Source organism: Haemaphysalis longicornis, unplaced genomic scaffold (genome assembly GCF_048455015.1).
Source record: "Haemaphysalis longicornis isolate Haplotype H1 unplaced genomic scaffold, Haemaphysalis longicornis Haplotype H1 scaffold_154, whole genome shotgun sequence".
Lineage (NCBI taxonomy): Eukaryota > Metazoa > Arthropoda > Arachnida > Ixodida > Ixodidae > Haemaphysalis > Haemaphysalis longicornis.
This window is the reverse complement of record NW_027526261.1, coordinates 187,993-212,072: the sequence shown is the minus strand read 5'-3', so window position 1 is coordinate 212,072 and position 24,080 is coordinate 187,993. Positions and strand designations below refer to the sequence as shown.

At 46.9% G+C, this 24,080-nt stretch overlaps 3 protein-coding genes across 4 annotated transcripts in view; 1 reads left to right on the top strand and 2 right to left on the bottom strand.

The window, feature by feature from the left end:
- LOC144166001 (uncharacterized) overlaps positions 1 to 24,080 on the bottom strand; it is a 159,428-nt gene that overhangs the window by 52,277 nt on the left and 83,071 nt on the right. The window contains exon 3 of the mRNA XM_077695671.1: positions 15,311 to 15,406. Coding sequence (XP_077551797.1) covers positions 15,311 to 15,406 — 96 coding nt within the window. The remainder of the gene's footprint in view (positions 1 to 15,310; positions 15,407 to 24,080) is intronic.
- Positions 601 to 10,635, top strand: LOC144165999 (uncharacterized). 2 transcript variants are annotated; one of them, XM_077695668.1, is made up of 7 exons: positions 601 to 1,720; positions 1,831 to 2,017; positions 3,999 to 4,142; positions 5,088 to 5,186; positions 5,252 to 5,423; positions 5,539 to 5,687; positions 5,745 to 10,635. In XM_077695668.1, the coding sequence occupies exons 1-7, from the start codon at positions 1,667 to 1,669 to the stop codon at positions 5,939 to 5,941; spliced, it is 1,002 nt and encodes a 333-aa protein (XP_077551794.1). In that variant the 5' UTR covers positions 601 to 1,666; the 3' UTR covers positions 5,942 to 10,635. The 2 variants fall into 2 exon arrangements, with proteins under 2 accessions (XP_077551794.1, XP_077551793.1); XM_077695667.1 differs by having other exon boundaries at positions 5,539 to 10,635.
- Positions 10,739 to 13,781, bottom strand: LOC144166000 (P2X purinoceptor 7-like). The gene is made up of 3 exons (XM_077695669.1): positions 13,482 to 13,781; positions 13,182 to 13,388; positions 10,739 to 12,288 (listed from the first exon to the last, which is right to left on the bottom strand). The coding sequence occupies exons 1-3, from the start codon at positions 13,673 to 13,675 to the stop codon at positions 12,132 to 12,134; spliced, it is 558 nt and encodes a 185-aa protein (XP_077551795.1). The 5' UTR covers positions 13,676 to 13,781; the 3' UTR covers positions 10,739 to 12,131.

Below are 24,080 nucleotides of genomic sequence, written 5' to 3'. Positions count from 1 at the left end.
AGGTGAAGGGATCCATTCTCACCGTGCTGACGTGGTGTGGTACCTGTGAGCACCACACATCCTGGACCAACCAGCCACTTCTGAAAAACAGGGCGCAGGCAAATTTGCAGCTGTGTGCCGCAATATGCTTTTCTGGAGCCAGCCCAGAAAAGGTGCTCCGGCTGCTTCGGCAGGCAGCCATTCAGGTGCCGTCCACATGGACCTACTACCTCTACCAGAGGCATCTTTTCCAGCCTGCCATCGGACGGGTACGTAGGAAAGAGCATCGAATAGTTAAACAATCTATTTACACTCATCATTGTCATAATTAACAGCCTAATTAGGTCCACTGCAGACGAAGGCCTCTTTCGTTGACTTCCAGTTGTTCCTGTCCTGCACTGCTTAAGTTCAGTGTTGGCCACCGAATCTCCGTATTTCACCCCTCCATCATGTAATTGGCCTTCCCCTTCTCCTATACCCATCTTTCGGTATCCAGTCTGTTACCGTAATTGTCCACTGGTTGCCGGTTCATCTCACTACATGGCTTGCCCAAGTCCATTTCTTCTTCTTTACATGAACTATGATATCTACTCAAGTTTGTTCTCTGGTTCAGGAAGCTCATCTCCTGGCTATAAGTGTAACTCCTGTCATGATTCCTTCCATGGCCCGTTAAGCCAATCTAATTTTGCATTCCATTTGTTTAGTAAGGTGCCAAGTTTCAGCACCGTACGTCATCACAGGCAGTGTGCACTGGTTATATATTTTTCTTTTTAGTGATAGAGGTAGCTTACTTTTCATTATATGCAAGTGTTTTCCTTAAGCACTCGAGCACATACCCATTTTGCGCTGAATTTCGCTCATGGTTAAGGTCTGCACTGAAAGCTTGTGCGAGATATACTCTTGTACTTATTCGTTTCATTACATATGATGAAAAGGGTGATTTTGGCATGGTTATCCATCATTACTGTGGATTTATTCACATCAATTCTTTTAGCCAAGTGGTCGTGCTTTCTCATTGCAGTTCCTCGAGCATTTTTGCAGGTGTTCTGCTGATACACTGAACAAGACTGTGTCGTTTGCAAGCCTCAAATGGCTCACGTATTCTCCGTTCATCCGTAATCCTGTTTTTCCCAGTCGTGCTATGAAATTGAAAATTGAGAAGGTTTTTTGAGTGTTCCTTATGCATAAAACTTTTTAGTACATATGACGAAGTTTTTTATAGAGCTCAGAAGCAGAAATAACCCATTTTCGTTTTAACTTTTGAATAGCACAAAAAAGTGTGCTGTCCTTGTACACGTCCTGCAAATAGGTTGTAAGGAAATGCATGAAACAAACATCATTGTATTGTTCATAATAGTGTCCCTCAGGAGGGTCTGTATAGTTTGGCTGCAAGAAGTGATCAGTGCATGTGAGTTCACAAAAAATTCTGATTTGCTGTGGTTTATTATAGGGCACGTTACATCATGCAAGTGCAGCTTTCTGAGTTAAGAATTGCAATCTGCACAGATGTGTGTGAACAGTGAATTTGGAGGCAGAGCTGATATTTAAGTAAAACTTGTTTGGTTACCAGGTATGGGCTGCTCATCAAGAAGGTGTGCTGAAGAACCTGAATGGGGCAGCAAACTTGGCTGGAGATGGCAGATGCGATTCGCCGGGCTTTTCAGCCAAGTACCTCACCTACAGCTTCATGGATACGTCATCGGACAAGATCGTTCATTTTGTTCAGGTCCAGGTGGGAGAGGTAAGTGCTTCTTCCCTGAGCTTATCCTTTCTTTAAACCAAAATTGTGAGTCTTATTTAGTATTGAAAAAAAAAACTTTGTAAATATGATTATCTCTGTCTTTTTTTAAGAATGATCAAGTCAAGACCAGCAATGCTATGGAGAAGTTTGGCTGCGTCAAAGGCTTGGGAGAGCTGCGGGAAAACGGAGTCGAGGTGGCCTCCTTGACAACAGATAGGCATGCCGCCATCAAAAAGCACATGCGGACTAAGGAGCCTGACGTGCTACACAAGTTTGATGTGTGGCACGTTGCAAAGGGTAAGTCACTGAAATTTGCATACCATGTTAACAAGTTATGTTGCTTTGTGTTGTCTACGTGCAGTTAGACAAAACACTTGGGGTTCTACAGGTCTCTTTACCGTATTTACTCGCGTAATGATCGCACTTTTTTCCAAAACTTTTTATGCAAATTTAGGGGTGCGTTCATTACGCGGGGTAAATTTTTCGTGAAAACCCTGTGAGCACAAAAAAGGCAAGCTACTTGCGGGTCAAAATTTTTACAATAGGTCTCATGAACATAACAAAAATAATAAATAAAAACATAATAAAAACTCCGCACACCGCTGCCAGCCGTTTTGCAAAGGGACGCAAAATGTAGTGTTTTCATAAATTACGGAACGCACTGGAATGAGTTTGCTGCGAAGTGACAACAGGGCAACCAATAAGTGGATGCCACTGTCACATTGTGGGACATCAAAACAGACATAGGGGCCGACGCAGCAAGCTGAGCGCATTTTTTTCTTTGTCTTGCGAGTACATTTTGTGCATTTAGTGAGAAATTCCTTTCTCATCAATGTTGAACGCATGCTTGCCAATATCGCTATATATCGGCAAGTCTGCGGCAGTAACGTAAGCCATGTGCACTTTGAAAGGAAAGGAAACAGAGGTAAGCACGATCATCATCAGCTAGACTTGGCACACATACCACATACTGCTACGCCAAGTTCAAAGTGCGTTCATTGCGCGGGAAATTAAAAAAAAAATCGACTTTTGACGACAAACTTCGCCGGTGCGATCACTACGCGAGTCGTTAGCGTCAATGTCGTTCCTCTGCTTGTGCTGGAGTAGTATCTGGCGGATGCGTTGAGCAGTGGCGTCGTCTGTTTTTGGGTCCTCAATGCTACGTAGTGCCTCAATTGAGTCCGTATATATGACGGAAGGCCCGGTGTTGTCTCTTAATTATTTGTTTTTTCTTCTTCTCAATTTGCATACTGCACTTCAAGCTGCATTATTTAAAACAAAAACCCCCTTAAAAAGCTTTCTCTATTTTCATAAAGTATAATGAAAGGCTTTGGTAATTTTTTTAGGAACGTGTTGCACGTCTGTGTTACAAATAGCAACCGAGCGGCATGGTTGGGCTGTTAACAAGGAAATGCTTTTTTTTTCCGAGTACTTTTAGGTAGTAAAAATCGCTACTGTTATCACTGCAGTAGAGGCAATCCTCATGGATTGCTCAGCCCATGTGTGATTTTTCTTGCCTGTTCATGCCAGTCGGGGTTCTCCCCACGATAGGCGGTGGTGAAAACAACACCCAGTGCTCCGCTTCACCAGCCACTGCCTTCGATAGGCCACCCACTGCTCTGACTGACCCATTTGAAATGCGTGCCTAAGGAACTAAAAAAGACCACTGTGCAAGAGCAACCCCAGCAGCAGCGAACCGCACCTGCCACCACCACCACCCAGTTACATAAGGAGGAGTCTGAACAAGTGGCTTTGAAGTCTGAGATTGCCAGCTGCATGCAAATCTTCGAGTCAATGCACGTGCTTGTAGCTGCTGTATGTTGTTTAGGAGCTGCCCCTGTTCTCCATGCCGTGGCACCACAGTACTCGGTATTTCACCAGAGCTCAATTGTTGGGTCGAAAATTTGAGGTTCTTAAACTTGCCACCTTTCCATATTCAAAACGTTCACTGCTATGAAAATTTCTGGGGAGAACGCGAACCCTGATGCCAGTACAGAATTGTAAAATTTAAAGGCATTTCATTTTGCGCATTTCCCCATAGAGGTCTGAAGTATTTGTTTGGTGCGGTCATTTTGAGAGGCCAATAAAACTAGGTTTGTTAGCTCCTGAGACAACTAGTGCTAGCAAGTGGTTTCGCTAATCTTTTGACTCTGCCGTAAACATTGGCAATTTACGAAGGCTTCTGCTTATAAAATTCACTAGCAGGTGCTTCCCTGGCCTGCATAAATGATATTTTTGATGAATGTGAATGATTTTTGAATAATGAATTGAAATGCAGGGATCAAGAAGAAGCTGGTGGCAGTAAGCAAGCGGGCCGAGTGTGCAGAACTTCAGGAATGGGTCCAGCCTGTCGTTAACCACCTCTACTGGTGTGTGGCAGTGAGCAAAGGAGATGGCCTGCTGCTGGTTGCCATGTGGAGAAGTGAGTCCTCTCAGCCTAAAAGCCTGTGTCTAACTAAACCAAAGGTGTTCTTTAAATGCCCTAGTACCAGCTAACAAACAGCACCCAATTGTAAATGTCGCATGTGTGAATGCTCTTCATCTTTGCTTTGCAATCAAGTGCTGGTGTGCTTGCCTTTGACCTGTGTACAAAAAAAAGTGCCGATGGCTGAAGGTTGCAGCAGGGGTATTTTCTGTATGAAGACCCATCGTCATGCTCTCCTTCCATACAAAGGCGGCTCACATTTATCTGAAAAAAAATATGCTGACCCAAGTGCACAATATGGCGTGCTGCTATCAATGGGAAAGTCTGTGTATGCACAGTGTCAATGAAATGACACTGGAACATGAGCTGTGCTTGAAAACGGAATGACAAAAGTGTTTGTCCACTGTATTCATGCATATGGGGTGCAACTACAGAAAATGCTTCCAATAAATAAGGCGCTGACAGGAGGGTTGATTTTACACCTACTTCTCAGCATGACGCCACAGATGGGGTGCACTGGTGTGGTTAGGGGCTGCTGCCAACAGCGACTACCAGCCCAATATTGGCAGCTGAAAAACAACACATCCCAGTTGCACCCGCACTTTTTTTTTTGCTGTTTCGCAAACAAGTAGGTCCTTAGCTGTATAAACAAAACAGAAAGTGCCTGCACAAAATTTATTTTTGCACCTGTCTTTCCTGCTTTCCTCCCACCCACTTGCTTTGTGCGCATGTTTGCAGAAGTATGTATTTGCAGTCTTTGGCCTACTTGTATGATAAGGTGGGTGATCATTACGCTCATCCTCATCGTTTCTCTGTATGCTTAGCTGGTAATATAGTGCCTGCCCATTTTAATAATGCAGGTTATGTGCTTTTGCACGTGTACTTGTTCCTGTTTTCACATTACGCATGGATGGTTTTAATAGCGGATAATGATCTTTACAGGCATGCTGAACCACGTTGTCAATGTGCACAGTGGCCATGGGGATGCCTATCCCAGGTGTGTCCACGACGGCATTCCAGATGGCAAGTGGCTGCTACCAGGTACGTGCACATAAACTATGCTGAAAGCATGGCAGGGTAACTAAGTATGAATGGAAAATCTCTAGGCACCCCTTCCTACGCACGGCTGCTAACTATTGCCACGGAGCGAACTTTGCTGAAGGACATGGAGCAGCTGTCGTCCCTTGGCCAGACATATGGCCTTGAGTCTTACCTCAGCCTCCTCATCAAGTTTGCCCCCAAGTCTGTGGCATTCACACCTGAAGCCATGCGTGCACGGTATGTACCAAGCAAAACCTAACATCACCAGTTTGCAGTCTGCCCGTGTCATACAAGGGGAGCAATGAAGTTTTACAGAAGGCAACCACCATTTCAAATGTGTTTTGATTTCCAGAACGGAGCTTGCAGCCCTCCATCAAAATGAAAATGCAGGCCGTCCGCAAGCAGTAACCAAGGAGGGCGAGCCAAGGTACAAGCGCAAAATGCTGAGGACCAGCAATCGGCGGGAGGTTGCCTGCCTTGTGAAAACGAAGCCCACCTATGGTATGTGGCTGAAAAGTGAATGGACAATACTTAACAAGAAATTTTTTTTTCATGCAGGGTACGTGAAAGTACTCATGGCAGAAATGCTACATGTGTGCTCCGAGTGCCCTTCTTTCAAGGAGGCCAACACAAGGAAGGACAGGAGCCACATTCCTCTGCCGATGAGCCAGCAGCTGCCCAACAGGCGTGAAACAAAGGTGTTGGCAGCTGAGCGGTGCTCACGTTTTCGCACCAACCCTGCCACTAGTTTGTAGCGCTGGACGCCATCTCTTTCCGGAATGCTTCAAAATGTGAAACGGCGCGGTTGAGTTGTAAGTATTACGTCGTCCTCCATGTAATCCAAGTCCAACCCAAGTATTTTCGAAGTTGGCCCGCTTTCTCCAACGTTCTCAAGAGAAACTAAGTCCGCGGTGAAACGCTCATTGAGTAAGCTGGAGTTTGAGCACCACTTCCGAAGCTCCATGCTGGCTCCAGAACGGTGCTGTCTGCCTCGTACAGCTCCAGCGCCTTTTTTCTGAACGCGCGCCGATGACAAGGTCGTCTGCTGCAGCAGTTCGAGCTCAATCTTAACTCCTTTCTCCAGTACGTCGCTAAGGGATGGCTGGTCCTTCTCGTGCGAAGAGTCGTGGAAGACTTTGCGAACCTTTGGTGTTGCTGCCTCCCGTTTGGCGACTGTATGATTAGAGAGTAGATAAACTGTGTCCCCGGGGACCGTGGATTGCAGCACTCGCTCCGCATGATCTTCCTTGAAGTACTAGCCGATGGCTCCGTCGTACTCTCCCAGAAGATTTGGGTGATGTTCACAGCGTTGTAGCTGCCGTCTAAGTATGCTCTCCGCTACAGCCCAGGTAGTGCTTGATGTAAGGCGTGGCGTTTCGATCATAAGTGGCACTACACGCTGACCGTCTTCATTGTGGAGTCCACTCCGAAACTTCCCTAATTCAGCGTAGCCTTCGGCTCCAGTCTTCTCAGGCGGGTCAGGTATCCCTCTGGCGTCCAACCTCCACATTTCTGAGGGATCAATAATTAGACAACTTTCGTCCGGTCCGTCAACGCAACCCAAAAACAGAGCATTCGTGCTGCTACTCCTCACCAGGGGATTGTAGGTACTTGAGTAAGGACCCTGGAGAACCCAGCCAAACACTGTCTCAACGGCGCAAAGGCAGTCGTTGATGCGCTCGATGCACCCGCTCACGAGTCTCCAGTAGTTGTCGGAGCCCACCAGTACGCTTATAGTCGGTGTTTGTGTCTGCCCCTTTTCAGGTTCGTCGGCAACGAGTAACTTGCGGTCGCGAAGCAGCTTTACCACTTCGGTTTCCACGGGTGGACCCTTTACCGTGCAGACCTCTGGCACTTCAAGAGCATCGAGGGTAACTGGACTCGATTTATAGCGGCTTCGTAAGGTGATCGCCACCTTCCGGCACTGGTACGACCGCGGACGGTTCGAGCTGCCAAAAGTAAACACGGCCAAGTCCTCCACTCCAGAAGCAGGCAGGGCCAGCTGACGACACAGGTTACTGCTCACGAAGGTTCGTTGGCTCCCAGTATCGAGGAGTAGCCGGACCAACACCGGCCGACCGCACTCTCCATATGCCCACACTGTGGCAGTTTGGAGCAGCACCGACGAAGAGCGAATGCTGCTGGCAGGGGCGGTCGTCACGTTACAATCGCATTCTGGAAGTTGTTCACGATCGGCGTCTCCATCATGGCGAGAAGCAGTCTGGCAGGTGGTCCCCAATCGCTCCGAAAGGTCGCAAAGGACGGTTACGTGCCGTCTCAAACAAGTCTCACACTTGAGGTTCACGCTGGTGCGGCAGTTGGGTGCCACGTGCCCTTGCCTCCCGCATCTAAAACAGCAGCGGTTTCTTAAAAGGAGCCGTCGCTTCTCCGCCACTGTTGAGACGGCCCAGGCAGACCCTTGCCTTGTGGCCCTGACTACAGCACAGGTAGCACGTCAGCTTTCCTCCCGCCGACAAATTTGTTGAAGCCGATGCAGAGCCTGCTGACAAGGCCAAGGTGGACGTCAAGTGAGGAGAGGAGGTTCTCAGCTGCTGCGGGATTGAAGACATCTTCGCGTCAGAGTTCGATCGAAAAGCTCTACTTTCCTCCCTGCTCTCCACTTGAACCTTCAAGAACGCCATGATGGCCTTGACTTGCTCTTCTCGAGACGTTGGCCTAACGTTGCCGTTGGCGGTCTCCTTCATGCGTTGACGGTAGAGAATCGACAGGTCTTCATGTAACGAGCGCATGAGGACTCGGTTCAGGATCACCGCATAGTCGGAAGCTGGAACGCCAAGGCTCTCGAGACAGCCAGTCCTGAATTGCACCTGCTTGTACAGGTCTCGGAGGCGTCCCACTTGCGTCGACGATTCAATTGGTGCGATGGCGAGTAGGCTATCTACGTGGTCGTCAACGAGAAGTTCTGTGCGTCCAAACCGGTCGGTGAGGATCTTCACAGCCTGACGGTAATTGGCGTCGTTTAGGCGAATCCATTCAACGGCGCGTTTTGCGTCTCCGGTAAGGTAAGACCTTAAATACTTGAATTTCTCTATGTCGGGTAGGTCGGGGTGGTTATGAATGGTCGCTTCAAAATGGTCCCAAAAGCCCTGCCATTCGCGTGGCTCTCCAGAAAAGTGGGGGACTTGCAGCGTCGGCAGGACAACCCGCGATGTCAATGGACGAGAGCCGACGTGCGACGGCGGGTTCGGATGGGCTGCAGGGCGAACGCCTTCGAGCACCATGCTGTGTGGTTGAACGGGTTGCGGTTCCCCTGCAGTTCCTCCACCGGAAGCTCTCCTGCCGGACGCCCGCAGCTCATTCAATGCCGAGCGCAGCCGACTGATCGCATGGCATATGTTTTCTTGGTTTTCTATCACGCCGGCAATATCCTGGTCGAACTCATCATCTTCGAGTGCTTCCCCGATCTTGTCATCAAGTTCTTTGAGTGAGTGTTCTTTACTTGCCAGCTGGTCTATGGCCTCTTGCAGGTCATGCTGAGACGGCGATGGGCTCTCGCAGTGTTCGGTGGCTGCCTTGAGCGGCCTCGTGACGGCTCCACGGAGAGCGCCTCGCTGACGGCGGAGCTTGTCCATCGGTCAGGACACGATGCCGGTCTTCTCCTGAGTTTCACGGCACCAGAAATATTAAGTCGAGAAGACCCGACGCCGCGCTACCGTTCGGAACACCTTGAACTTTTATTTTTTCTGATTAAGCACGAGCGCGCGCACAAACCCCCGCGCTTCTTTCTTCTCTTCTTTCAAGTGACCGCGCACGCGCGTTCCCCTGCGATCGAGAATCAACACAGCTGATACGATATAATCTGATGGACGACTGTAAATTTAAATGTCGAAAGTTCTACCAGTTGGACAGTGCATGGCCACCGGCAGATTGCACACAATGGATGGGAGCCAACCTCCTACTTTAGGAATTCTTACCTTTTTCACCGGACGGAACGCGAACGATGCATGCGTGGGAATAATAAATGCCGAGCTTCACTGAACCTGAGTTCTTTATTACATAAAAAATGTGGTCGTTTCCTCATCCATAGGGACCGGTAAAACACGAAAGTGAAATGTGCATTCATAGGACGAGCTAAATGTTTATTCTCTATCGATATGAACTTGCGTGTCGCTATTTGTATTTCGTCAGAATGGCACCGTTAGACGTGCCTTAGCGTTGTGTAAATCCGACTGAAGAAACCACAGGCGCTCCCAAATCGTCTTTGCGAACGAAAAGAAACGGGTTAGCGAATCGTTGGGTGAACACACGGTCCGCTGCAGCGAAAAGAGCAAAGGAGCGCGACGTACGCAAGTCGGCTTCTTCGCAGCTTACACTGCGGCCCCGTAAACGTAGGCGCTGGCATCAAGGCGCCAACTGCCGGCGCTCATTAGCGTCATGATGCAGCACCCATGGCCTCTGCTATCTGCTGCCGGTGGTGCGCCGGCACGCCACCGGCAGCACATCGCGGAGGCCACGCAGCAACACCTGAAAGGAAGGCTATAAGGCGCGTTTGTCCTTTTCACGCGTCCGTTCGTAGCGCAGTTGGAAGAGCGCCGCGTACCTTCCGTTGCGGCCAGAGAGTCGTGGGATCGAAACCGGGTGCCGCCGCGTCAATGGCACTTCTTCTGGCGACGTCACTTCCGTGACGGATATCACGCCACCAAAATCTGTGTGTAGCCGGGCATAAAACACTTTCGTGTTAAAAACCTGTGAAGATGGAGGGCAGACACGACTCCGAGTGCGTCAGTTTCCGTATTCGAAAGCGCTGTTGTTCAATCCCACCAGCCGCATTTATCGGCAGCGGCCTTGTTCTTAACGGTCGAATGGACCGTCTGCTTAGATAGGTCTGTGGGGTGGCAGTTCTGTGGCGTGCCTTTGCTTACATCGAGACCACATGCCCTTTAGTATAAATTATGCCAATGCTGTGTGTTTTTGTGATTGTAATCATGAGCTTGTCTGCCAGGTTAGATGCAACTTACCAGAATGTGGGCTACAATAAACCACTTCGTCTTTTTAAACCATATTTTCTTTCCTTGCTCATCTCATACCTGTTACATCTGTTGGCCATACATTGTTTGTGGAGTTGTGCATCCTGTTGGGACATGTGTGAAGTAAAGGCCTAATTATGGCTAAATATGATAATAGCCATATAACTGATTCTATGGCAGAAGTCAACTTGAGGTTCACATTATGAGTAGCATGATAAATTGGCAGCCACAAATTCTTTGCTTTTGTTGTGTGCATCTTTTTTGGCAATTTTTTTGTTTTGCAGTGCAGAATAAAATGTTGAAAACTGGCCCATGATTTTGCTTTGACGTTGGACATCATTGCTACCTCTTGAAACATTTCCCATTGTGTGTGTAAGTTCCCCTAATATTATATTATCAAATATTTATTGAAAAGAAGCAGGCAAGGTAAATAAAAGTGTAAAAGCCAAATAAAATTTCCGTAAATGCATTAAGGTGCTTTGTACAACTAAATTAGAAGCGTGTTCAGTTTTCTGTGTAATTCTATTCGAAGGACTGCAAAACATTGGTAGGTACAAAAATTTATTGCAAGTGCACTTGCACGTGTCCCTTCAAGGTACAGTTGACAGGTGTGTCGGTGCCTGTCTCGGGCAGTAACACGTTACCGGTACCAAGTTACGTTTTTTCAGGAAATTGACTAACTAGTTAGTTGGAGGAACTTGTAACTAACATTGTTACTTTTTATACACTGTAACTGCAACTTAAAATTCAATTACAGAACTTTTTTCTGTAAAAAATTATCCTACAGCAACATTAGCTTTAGGTTGGCATACCGATTGCGCTTTACACTTTTTCATACATTCCTCTTTGCCATATCCTGGCCACCTTTTACCATTCCACAACGCGTTTCCACTCGCAGTTTAGGACGGGATGTCGCTAATAAGAGGATTGAACTCCCTACAGAAGACCGATATTGGAGGTGGGTGATTCCTCAAAACTTTGTCCTTCTCAAGTGGAGCAGAAGCAAGAAAAAAAAAACTGGTAATTAGACCTACACCTGGAAGCAAGCTGGCCCAACCTTGTAAAGAAAGATCACCACAGAAGGGCCCACGGAAAGCAGGGCACCCATAATGACACAAAGGGTGCATCAACAAATAAGTTGATGCAACAATATAAGCCGTAGACAATGATTGTTGGTGTTGGACTAGAGTGTGTCTCCTTTTTAGGTTCCATTTGTCTAGAGTTTTACGACATGCAATTTTGACTACCTGCATGCCTTCGTACATGCTTTTTAAGCAAATTCTATGATTTAGTTTTTGATGTAGTACTTAATTTTATGCAGTAACGAAAAAGTAATGACATTACTCTTTTAGAGTAACTGCAACAAGTTACTTCTGGAAACTAACTGCAACAGAGCTACCTTTTTGGCTTAAGTAAATGTAACGCCAACTTTTTACTAGTAACGTGCCCATGACTGGTCGGCGCGTTATCACAGGAGAAAGTGGCAAAAAGAGCGAGGATAGGTGGCATTTGAAGAACGATACCGCCAGCTAGTGGGTTAGTGCAACCGTTGCCTGCTAGCGATACTTCACATGTACCTTGTTTACGAAAATGAATACAAGTAGCTTGTTGGTATGTTCAGATCGGTATGTACAGCTTATCTATGTTCAGACTACCGATGTAACAGCCATATCGTGCGCTATGGACGTAAAAAAATGGTGTTTCACCCAGTTCGGTCAGCTGAGACATCGAATGCATCATTTGATTACATTTACATGCATCATTTATAGATATTACGACAGTTGTGACAATAGTCTGAACCCGGCCTTACCAGCAGAAACGGGTTGTGTCGTGCTTGTGAGATGGCGGTTGCCCTAGTTTGCGGGATCGTTCTGTGAATACCTGCGCCCATTCCGCCACTTTCTACTGTGATAAGGCGCTGACCTGGCCGCTGCTGCCGGATGAACATTTGTGGTTCTTACAGGTCAGGGTATTTAAACCCACAGTACTGCTCCGACGGGAACATCTTTCTTATCAGGGACACCGCACAGGACGGAATTACTTTTCTGTCGCCTTCGCTCAGTCGTCCCCACATCCATCTTGTAAATTGCCGGTAGGCAACATACCGGTACCGCCTGCAATGAATAAAAATTGAAGGTAGTGAATTAGCTCACGGTAAAGTAGCGTTAAAAGTCAAATCTGTGAAAATGCACTATTATGTGCAATGTAGCCTCAGGATGTCACCCGAAATTTGTTGAAGCATAACTAGACGAATTTCACATTAGCCAGCAAGCCAATATGCACAAAAAAAATTAAGTGCGCCATAACGTTGTAAAAACGCCCTTCATTATTTTATATGCAGGAAAAATGGCTCTGAAGAGCTGCCCAATTTATAATGCAGAGAAAAACAAAATTCGCTCTGAGGAGCCTGTTACATGTTCAGCAACAAGATTTCTTGTTGAGGAGTTCAATTATTAGCTCAGAAAGGTTTGTTCGACCATACGACCTAACAGCTGTAAGACGGCCGGCTAATGCCCGGCCATTGAAGTACGGAGGAGGAAATACTGCTGGCGTGTGTGAACGTTCGGTTGGGTCATTTTCGTTTGCTCCAGTCTATACATATTTGCGGCGAAAGCATATTGTTATAAAGACAAAGATGACGCAGTTGTCTTGAAAGAAAAGTTTATTGGAGCGAACTTGTGCTCCCCGTGCGGCATAAAAATAAAGAATGGAAGATGGGCTTCGCTTGGGACACCGACAAAACAGTCGGGCAGTAAAAATAAACAAAATACACGGTACGCGGCAATATTATACAGAAGACAGTCCACATTTACAGAAATCTTGCAAGCTATATGCACGTGGTGCGTCAGTAAATAAATGAGCATGCTGAACAGCGCGCCGTGCATGGATGCCTGAAAACATTTTCTTGATCAGAATGCGATAATGGCCAACTAGATATAAGATTCTGGAGAATAACTTATTAGCCTCCCTCATTTCCCGATGTAGGCATATAAAAAAAGTGACCTACTTGTGTACGTCCATTTCCGGCTCTTCGCCCCGCTCATGGAGTTCGCAATACGCGACGCGGAGCATTTCGACATCTAAGCAGAGCCAAAAGAAATGCTCGTCCGTTGTGATGCAGCCGTCCGGGCGACGCTTTGAGCACTGCGGCATGCCGCGGCAACACAGCCGCTCGACCGCCGTCGGCATCGGATGGCACTGGCCGCACTGGCACCTGCGCCCCGCCGAAACAAGCCAATGACATTATGTTCACCTCACTAGTCATAAAGCACTGCTTTCCTTCTTGGTGAAGGACTCTGACGCTTACCAGCTGGCATCGTCAGGGCTTGGAGGGCTCTCGGGCTGAGGCGACGACCCACGATCGCTGCCGCTGTCCCCGGAATCCTGCGCTGAATCTGGTGCCGGCTCCTCTCTTGGCGTATCCCAGTAGGGAACAATCTTAAGTGACTCGCTCACGCTCAATATCGAGCGCTCCACGTCTGAAAGATCACTCAAGTTCATCTTGACGAAATGGGAGCTAATGAATTGCGAGTTGAAAAGCGCGTCTTTTGCACGCGACCCACGTGCGACCCACGTGGTTACTATGGTAACGACGACGCTGTAAACAAACGCGGGTAGAACCGCCGCCGTCAAAAATCGCGGACATTCCGCCGGCCAACCATGAAATGAGTGCTTCGCCTCGGACGAGGTCGGACTATGTCGTCATCGCAAGCCGCCGAGCCAACAAATAGTTCTGTCTCGTCGGGGTAATAACTCTTGTTAGCGTGAGCGAATATGCTTACTATTTTTGGACTTGTTTCTACAAGAACTATAGAGTAGATTTCTGGCACAAACAAAAACACTTTGAAATCCATCTCAGGCCCCCTTTAAGCGGGTGCATTAGCCCTTCTCACGCCCGATTCTGGCCAATCCCCCCCGTGGGTATGTGCCATGCACAGCCACCTATTTGTGTTGTCGTTGTACTTGATTGCTAGAGCGGATCTCAGCTTTGAAATTTCGTGTCAGTACTCCTTTAAGCGGGTGCATTAGCCCTTCTCACGCCCGATTCCTGGCCAATCCCCCACGTGGGTATGTGCCATGTCAGCGGCCAGGCAGCGCGCGCCCATCTCCCCCCGTTGCCAAGGAAGACGAGGAGATTCCTGGCCAATCCCCCACGTGGGTATGTGCCTTGTCAGCGGCCAGGCAGCGCGCGCCCATCTCCCCCCGTTGCCAAGGAAGACGAGGAGCGCGTGCACCCGCAGCTGTTGCTATGTGGACGGACGGCGGTCGCCGGAATTCAGGGTCGCTTATAAAGTGCATTCGCACTTAAAACGTCGCCTTTGTGGTGCACCGGTGCACGGACAGCGCCATACAGTTTTAGAAAACTTGTTGGTGAGCCACTTGGCTCACACTTCAAGAAAAAAGAAAACGTAGCGCTAAACAGTCGCGGACGAAGGCCAAATAGGACGGATACAGGCGCCCGTACCAGTCGTATCTTGTCTTCGTCGAAGTACGTTTGGTTACTTTTTTTGTGTGTGAGCTACAACTATCGCGGCGACATATCTGCCGTCCAGTCATGTGTTCCTTCTACTCCGGCATGACCAACGTTAGTTAGGATCACGCGCTGCCTGCTCTTTCACCGAACACGCAGTTGCCACGGCCCACGGTTACCAAAGAACAAGGTGGATTTTGGCTACCTCGTAGCTCGTAGACGTGTAAAGGTACAGTGATGAATCCCCAAAAGCTTTTAAGAATCCAATTTCCATGCCAAGCCCAAGCCAGAAGCAGGTCTTCACATAACCTCATACGACGACATGGATTCCCGGGGTCAGTTTCTTCTTTAGTACACTTACTAAGAATCGACAGGTTTTATAGGAAGTGCAACCTCCACGCCACCGCCGCACTCTCGGTTTCTCACGGCGCTTTGCGCATGCGCAGGCGCCCCCCCCCCCCCTCCCCCCCCCCCCAAAAGGCTGGTGCCCCTTTTTCTTTGGGCTTTATTTATAGGGCGAGCGCTATGACGTTACATGGTGCGTAAAGGCCATTTGAATTTGAGGGCCGTTTTGCTGCTACAAACACCGGCATGTTTACTCAGCGGGCCATTTACGGCAACCGTAATGAATGAGCCCGGATGTTGCCTCTGGGCAGCAGGCTCACCTTTTGAGAGCAGCAGGTCGTGGGCCTCGGGTGAGATGTCGGGGCTGGTGTTGGTGGCGTGGGAGCGGCTGCTCGATTCCCACTCTTGCAGGATCTCTGCACCACGGGAGCACAGGAGAAACGAAGATCACGAAGGTGATTCGTGATTTTATAACGGTTAATGATATCATTGGAGAGGAAAATTAAGGTGAAATAACATTAATTAAGGTGGGCAATTGAGTATAATTGGAATAGGTTAAGCTTGTTTATGGTGGGTAGGTGCGAGCGGACCTTGATATAACACTGAGACCGTAAATGAGGGAGACGGTGAATTAGCGTGGCTACGGTTTGACAGGTGGTGCCGTATAAAAATGGTACTCGTCACAATACTCTGCGAAACCGGAAACATCCTTGTGATGAGGTAGAAGAGAGCGGTGGCGTGGGTGTCAGGAAAGGCTTCGACGGCGAGGAAGTTTAAGATGAAGATGAGATGGCCGAACGTGGACAATAGCTTTTTGTGGACATGTGCCACGCAAGATCTCGCCACACGGGAACCGGCCGAATAGCCGGCAGAATAGCTGGAAGCATAAAACTGATGGGAAAAGAAGAAGAAGAATAGAGGAAAGTGGTTGATGATAAAGCGGGGTGGATATTATTATCATCATCAACGAAGGAGCATGGCTCGGAAAGCTGCCTGCACCCGTGGTCTCGCGAGGCCATCGTCAGGACGCCCGGAGACCCAGCCAGGCGGCAGTAGCAGCCTTGCTTACTAGCCTATCGCCGACCGTGCATTACATCACCGGCATCCATTGGGTGGTGGTGTTCCCTAAGCCGAGCTACCAGAAGCCGCCGACAACCTGGACTCTATCAGCATCTACTGCAGCACACTACGTGAGGTGTTTATTATATCTCGGGTTTGTGTTTAAGCTAACTGAGAACTGGTATTTCTTTTACGCATTCGCAGAACTTTGTGTCTTTAGAATACACTTTAGTATCGCAATCTGTTTGTAACTGCAACGTCAGGCTTATTAGTCGTCTCGTCTCCGTCATCTACGCCTACGTACCTCTCAAGCGCATGTCTCAATTTTGACGCGAATTTCGAAGACTAGCCGCTAATACTATCCCAATTGGCGTCCACGTCGGGACCACCATCTAGATGAGGGAAAAAGCTAGAATTCACGATAAACGTAGTAGATTTGAGACTGGAGATTGATTCATATTGACTGATTGACATGACGGTTGATTGCAGTCGGAAGTAAGCTAGGACTGTTCAGCTAGGATGAGCTGCGTCACGGAGGTTGAAAATCTTGTTGCTACTGACATCAAACTAGGCTTCACAGGCGATGAACTACGCGCATGCCTTGAACGCGAACGGTGTGGAAGAATTAGAATAGGAGGAGGTCCAACTCCGAAAGCAATTGTCGGATTTTCTGTTTGCATCAACCAAGGAAACAGAGCAAGAAACGTGCCATGTCCAGAACTGCGAGGCTTGGAAGAACGTTAGGAAAGTGAAAAGGGATCTGAAGGCAGTGGTTCGCTCATGCTCCATCTGACAAGAGTACAAGCGTACTCAAAGGTAATGGGATATCGCGTAAGAAAAGTGGAACATGGTTCAGCAGAAAAAAGTCCCAGTGGATCCGCTGGTGCTTTGGTACACTGTGGAGAGTGCTGTTGTTTCGAGTAAAGCCGCTGCAGTGGAGGATACAACATGTGTCGCTCATGAGCTTGCTTTTATAGAAAATGGAACTCATAGAACACAATCATTCATTTCTAATAACGGATCTGCGCCCCAGCAACAAGTTCCCAGTACAAGTACTTGAAAAGTGTATGTTGATAATTCTGATAGTAAGGGGAGTTTTTTAAACAGAAAATACTTTTCTGAAAAAAGTTCAGCACAGAAATGGGATGCCAACACGCCTCTCCGGTATCTATAAGCGACTCAGTGCAAGCAAGCCACAACGCCCACAGCTGCATTTGCAGGACATTTCATGCAATGTCGCCTGTACCCATTCGGAGATTGGCTGTGAAGACACAGCTTATATATATGCACCAACAAGGTGGCGATCTCTTCTTTATTCGCGAAAGCGCAAAATGAAGGCGCGAGAATTACTCGTAAAAGCCGAATGTTTGGGAAAGAAATATTTGCTACCACAAATTCGTCCGGCTGAAGCGCAAATTATTGTTCGCCTTGGCTTCGATCTTCTTACTGCAAGATGAAATAGCACGAAAACTGCACTTGGTCCATCTCCGTACGCAAAGAAGGCAGTCTACAGCGGGTAAACATAACAGACAGAAAAGGAATGATGGATCCGCTTCTTCAGCGTTAATCGGCAAATGCAGAAATAATGCGCGCAAAGTCAGGTGTATAAAATTAGTCAAGCCAAAATGGCGCATAAAAATGGATAAGGACATGTCGGTGTATCGGATGTTCAACAAGAACTATCAGTGGTTGCCTAACTGAAAATACAGAAAAAAAATTACTCCCACCTCCCCTCGCGGGAAACCTTGTGTAGATGAGACGCATAGGGGGTTCCGTTGTTGTTTCCGTTAGGTTGATTCTCCCATCGCGTGAAACGTGCCGTGAACCCCCTGCCGCGGCTATGACGTAACGTGGCGCGGCTATGACGCAACACAATCCAACACAATCCACTTTAATCAAATCCAATCCAAATCCAATCCAAGCCAAGCCAAGCGAAGCCAATCGAATCCAATCCAATGACCTTCGCGAGGGAGTGTTCGCTATCGGAGAGGAGAGGGGGGGAGCGGTGGAGAGCGCAGCCCGCGCGGCGAGGAGAATTGGGGAGGGGTGTGGACGGACAACAACAACGCCGTATGGAGGGACAAGGCGAGTGAATGAGATGCAGTCGCATCTAAAACAAGGTTCATCCTGGACGTTTTTAAACTACAGGCGACGTCTTACCCTTTTTTGAGCGAACGGAAGTCAGCACTTCATTAGTAAAACTCTACCTAAAGAACATTGACTTTCGACAATTATTCTACAAGTGTTCGGAACAGTTCGTTTGTGTGTGCCCGTGACATGTCCTCATCGTGTGAGTCTTTTTTAAAGTGTGCTGTGTGTCCCCAACAATTATCTTAAATGCGGAGTATTGTGATGAGGTATAAGACTGCGGTGGTGTGTGCGTCAGACAAGGTTCGACGGGCGATGAAGGTTAGTATAGAGATGAGATGGCCGAACGTGGACAATTGCTTTTTGTGTATATGTGCCACGCAAGATCCCGCCACAGGGGAAGCGGAACAATAGCCGGCAGAATAACTGGAAGCATAAGAGGGACGGGAGAAGAAGCAGAAGATAGGAAGGTGGTTGGTGGTGAAGCGGGGTGTATTCGAACGAGCATGGCTCGGAAGGCTGCCTGCAATGATGCAGTAGCCGTGGCCTCCCGAGGCCGTCATCAGGATGCCCGCATACCCAGCCACGTTGCAGTGGCAGCCTTGTCTAATAGCCGCTCATCGACCATGGGATAAATCGCCGGTATCGACTGTGTGACGTGGTGTTCCCTGTGCCGAGCTATACCAAAAACGGCCAAAAATTGGGACTGTATCAGCATCAACTGCATCAGACCACGAGAGACGTTTATTCCATCCCAGTTGTGTGATTAAAACGGACTGGGAACTATTATTTCTTTTACGTCCTCGGAGAACTTTGTGTATTTAGGATAGGCTTTATTATCGCATTCTGCTTGCAACTGCAACGTCAGTCTCATTAGGCGTCTCGTCTAAATGAATTTTCGTCTCTGTTTTCTATGTACTTCTCAAGCACCTGTCTCGTTTTTGCAACGCCAATTCTGAAGACTACCCACTAATACCATCACACACCTTATCGAGGGTGGGCGTGAATAAGTATCGCCAGGGGATCTTCCTCAAAGCACGTAAGGAGAATAGTGTGCCTTTTTGAATGGTTATTGTCTTACGAAGTGACAGCTTTATCCAAGTATATCCAAGCTGTACCATTAATTACATCAGTAAACTTTGAAGCAAAATGTAGACGAGCTAGTTGGTGAACATCCATGAGTGAAACAAGCACACACTGACACAGGGACGAGAAAGAGACAAGCGCTGGTCTCGTTTCCCTTTCTCGTCCCTGTGTCTGTTTACGATTATGTGTCACTGATAATATTTATGCGTCTCTCCTGCACAACTGGCATCATTTAATATGCTTCTGGTCTTCACTGGGTCACGCGACACTTTTGTACACTCTAAACTTTTTTTCCACCCATATACTCCCTAGAGGTTCTTTTTCGCCTGTCCTCTAGTGATCCTCCTTGTAGGAGTTTTTTTACTACATGGAACAGGGAGGTTTTGTTTACCTCCTCAAAACAGGGTGTTTTTAGGTGATAGAAAGGAGGTAGTTAGGGAGTGTTAAGAAATGTTAAGGAGAATTTAAGGAGCTCAAAATGGAGTATTCTTTACTTCGTCAAGGCGTTTTTAAGTGATGTTTATGGACTTTTTAGGCGGTTGAATAGGAGCCTATTATGGCTCCCTTGGGAAGTACTTATGTTATTTTAGGGGCGTTTTGAGGAGGTTCAAGGGAATCATTTACTTCTTTTGCATGGAGTTTTACGTTTTGTAGGCCTCGCGAGGGGAGTTTTTAGGAGGTTCAAGGGAAGCATATATTTCTTTTGAATGGAGTTTTGCAAAGTTGGGGCGGTTTTGTAGGCCTTCTGAAAGGAGTTTCTTCAAACCCACAAGGGAGAGTTTCTAGTTCCCTGCGGGAGTACTGATTTCACACGCTTTTTCTCGGTTTCAGGTTTATTTCAAACGAACTTTCGCATACAAGTTTACATGGTACATGGTGTACACAAGGAGGCTCCGAAATAAAAACTTTGGGCGACCTCCTATAAGAAAGCAAAAATGGTAAATTGCTAAAAACACGCCAGTTAGGAATGGAAGACAGCAATAGAATGCTAGTTGAACAAACCGTAGAATTAATATTAGTACAAGAACTGGAAATACGCGAAAAACAAAGATAGGCGCAAACACAACCACATGGTAAGTGAAATCATTATATAATAATAGCGGGTCGGGAACGCGTCAGTACTTATCAGAACGCGTCAGCACTCAGTACAGAAAGTGAAAAAAATGGTTGCAGTGGTTTACAACAAAAAAATTTCAGTTGGTGGTGAAATGAGCGATTGATTGATTGATTGATTGATTGATTGTGGGGTTTAACGCGCCGACGCAACGCAGGCGATGAGGCGCGCCGTAGTGGAGGGCTCCAGATTAATTTTGACCACCTGGGTGAAATGAGCGATCTGTGTGCTAGTTGAACAAACTGTAGAAACAATATTACTACAAGAACTGGAAATACGCGAAACACATATAGGCACAAACACAACGGCATGGTAAGTGACATCATTATATAATACTAGAGGATTGAGAACGCGTGAGTACTTATCAGTACGCATCAGTACTCAGTACACAAAGTGAAAAAAAATGGTTGCAGTGGTTTACAACAAAAAATTTTTTCAATTGGTGGTGAAATGAGCGAGAGCTGTGTAACGATTTGATATTGAAAGGTAACGAGCATTTTGTAGATGGTAAAGGCACAAGAGATAAATGATGTAGGAGACAGACAGCAATGAGATGGCTATGGATAAATGAGTAATATAAAGAACGAGAAATATGCTGCGGAAAATACCAGTGCGTTTTGATAAAGACACAAATGCGCCAAGAAAAGTGACCCAGTCTGAGGGGTTAATTGCAAGGATATAGAACAGAATGGGTGGTATCGCGACAGCTTCTTCAGAGTGAGAAGAAAAAGCCATGTAATTCGTGTTTTTCCGATAATTTTGAGTTGATTCATTTGGCACCAGTTGCCAACATTATTTAGATAATTGTTTCAAGTTATATTAGTTGGTTAATATTAGTGCTTCACTAAAAGATAGCTGTATTATCAGCATACTGAAGGGCCCATCAAATATCCCCTGTTTAGTAAAAAAAAAGAAAACGTCAGAAACATAATACGAAATTCTTTAAACTACTATCCAATGATTACAGGATTGAAAACAAATAAAAGATTGGTGAGGGATATTGATGCGATAAAAGTTAATTAGTTCTAAATCTTTCACACGTGGTTTGGTGCTGGCAAGGTCCAAAAAGGCATGTTCCACAAACGTTAGAGCTCTGTGTGCCTTCTTGGGATATTGAATGTTGAAAACCCACAACGATGCAAACAGACTACACAGTCCTCCCAGTAAAGATGATGCAGTCAAGACACTCTGGCCATCGATGCGGAGGCTAATTTCCCCGTTCGCGGAATGCAGGCAGGGAGTCAAAGAACATCTACCTGAAAAAGCAAAAAAGAAAAAAAAACGACCCACATGTAAAATTCAAAACAGACACTATGGTTAAATGAACTTAATAATTCGGTACAGTAATAAAATTGTTATGCCAGGTTCCCTGCGAAGATTCAGTACTTAAATTAGGAATGCAAAGGCTTCATAAAACCAAGTGCCAGTACATTAACCATCGTGGCTTTTGCAGCAACAAAAAAAGATATTACTTCCGCACAATATACTCGAGCACAACCTTAAATGACAGTGAAGTTAAAATGCAAGTCTCTCTAGGTTGATAGATTAGCTCACAAAGAACACTATTATACCCCTCTTACACCTGGCAATTTTTTTAAAATAAGGTTGAAACTAGCAAAAACACGTTTTCACCGGAAGGGCTTAAGTGGCCTGACGCGCACAACTTCTTTCTTGGCTGCCGCTGGATGGTGCTACTCGTCCATACTTGGGGTGGCAGTACCGCTTTCCAAGGGAGCATGCGAGCTACGCATGAGAAAATCGTTCGACGCCAAAACTTGCGGGGCCTCAAAAGGCCAATGTTTTTCTTCAGTGAAGCGTAAATACTGATCACAGGTCCAATGGAGAAACATTTTGCTTAGTGGTCTCGAACGGCAAATGACAGGGGAGTTTGGGGAAGCATGAGCGATTTGACCGGAACTGACCAAACTGCTTGGTACGTGGTAATGTTGTATTCAGTTGCTTGTATACTGCTATTAATCACCGCTGCTTCACTTGCTCCCGGTTTATCCTGATGCAAACAGCGACTGCAGTCGTGTTTGCGTCACGTTTGATGAGCAGTTGAACAGCGATTTCTCAGCACTTAAGGCATCTTGGCACTAAATCAATGCTGAAATGGCTATGCGGAGGTCCGACTTCCGTTTGAAATCAACTTGCTGGTTGTCTTCAATGACCCTTTAACAACCAGTTACCCTTATGCCTCATCACTGCAACCGAGTTTTCCTCCGTGTGGTGCAAAGTGTGTTACTGTGAGTATTTTCAACGTGAAACGAACCGTTTCTGCGATTTGTAGGACTGATTCTGCTATTAATTACTGCAGTGACAACAAGCTATGAAAGAAAATCCCGCCATCTCCACGAAGTGAATGATGATGAGAGGGGCGAATCTAAAATGCTTATCAGCAGACAATGTGACGCATTAAGTGCAAGCTGCTTTCATAGTGTGTGCACTGACATTAGGATATGGCCCCCTGGCAGAATGATGCGCTGCGCGAGATTTTGCCGTACCTAAAAGGACAGGCAACTCATTTTTACGGAGTATAGGATCTGTAAAAGGGTTGCGAGTTGGGCGAGTTGGTAATTATGCATTGCGAAAAATAAACTGCGCGCAAATTAACGAGGACAAGAACACATGAAGACGGCACAAGCGCACACTCGCAACTAGTTTATTATTGCACAATTCAAAGCTTTATATGCCCAAGCGCCCAATTGCCGCGCCCCCAATGCGTCATAGTTCTCGGCGCACTCAGCCGAAAATACTAAAAAACAGTAACAACAAAACCACAAAACGAACTTTGAGGCGCAGGAAAGGCGAAAAATCAGAAAAGATAACCGCATCATACATGGATTAAGACCCCCCTCCCACCCCCAACACGCATTCCCAGAAGAAGCACCGAAATAGCGCTCAATGTGCGTCTAAATATGCGACTTCTCGATTAAGCAGGGCGATAGAGGGATGACTGATACATTCGGAACCAGCTTTTCTGATGTGGCTGGCTTCTACAATTTCTCGCGTTCGCTGGTTCTTATGTCGCAAAAGGATGGCTGTGCGCTCAAACACAGGGACACAATCAGGTCTGTATGCGCGGCAATGAGAAGATAAGTGGCTCAGGTCACGTTGAAAAATGGAAAAAAAAATATACGGTACATTTAGACGTCGTACGCTCGAGTTTGTGACAACGTACCCGTGTGCGGCTCTGTCCTGAAGTTCGGAGAAATGCAGGCGGGTTGTGTTATATTTCTCGTCTTGCATTACGCTTTCTTTTATATATTAGCGCCCTCTTTCCCGATCTCTCTACCTTCCTTCCCGCTTCCGTCTGACTGCGCTGATTTTCGCCAGCACGAAGTAACCGTCACGTTGCTTTGAAACGACGCCGCGCGCGACAAACGATTTTATCTCGAATGCCCTGTTACAAACCGGCCTACAAAAGAATGCGAAAGCATACCCCAAAACCCACAAACAAGTAAAATAATACGAGTGTGCGCTTTTTTCTTCGCCCGTTAGTGTACGAGCTGTGAGCGGCACGGGTACCCGGGTACTTCGCTGTTAACCCTATCCAAACGTTTGAAAAACGCATCGACTGATGAAAGACCACTTACCAGCGAGCTGTCCACACCTGTCGCCGTATCCAAATGCTGTTTGCGGCCGTTTCTCGTGTGACAGGGGCACATGAAAATCTTTCCACCAAATGGCACTACTAGTCCTTCACAAATAAGAAAAAACGACGGCCCAAGGCGAGGCTTGAA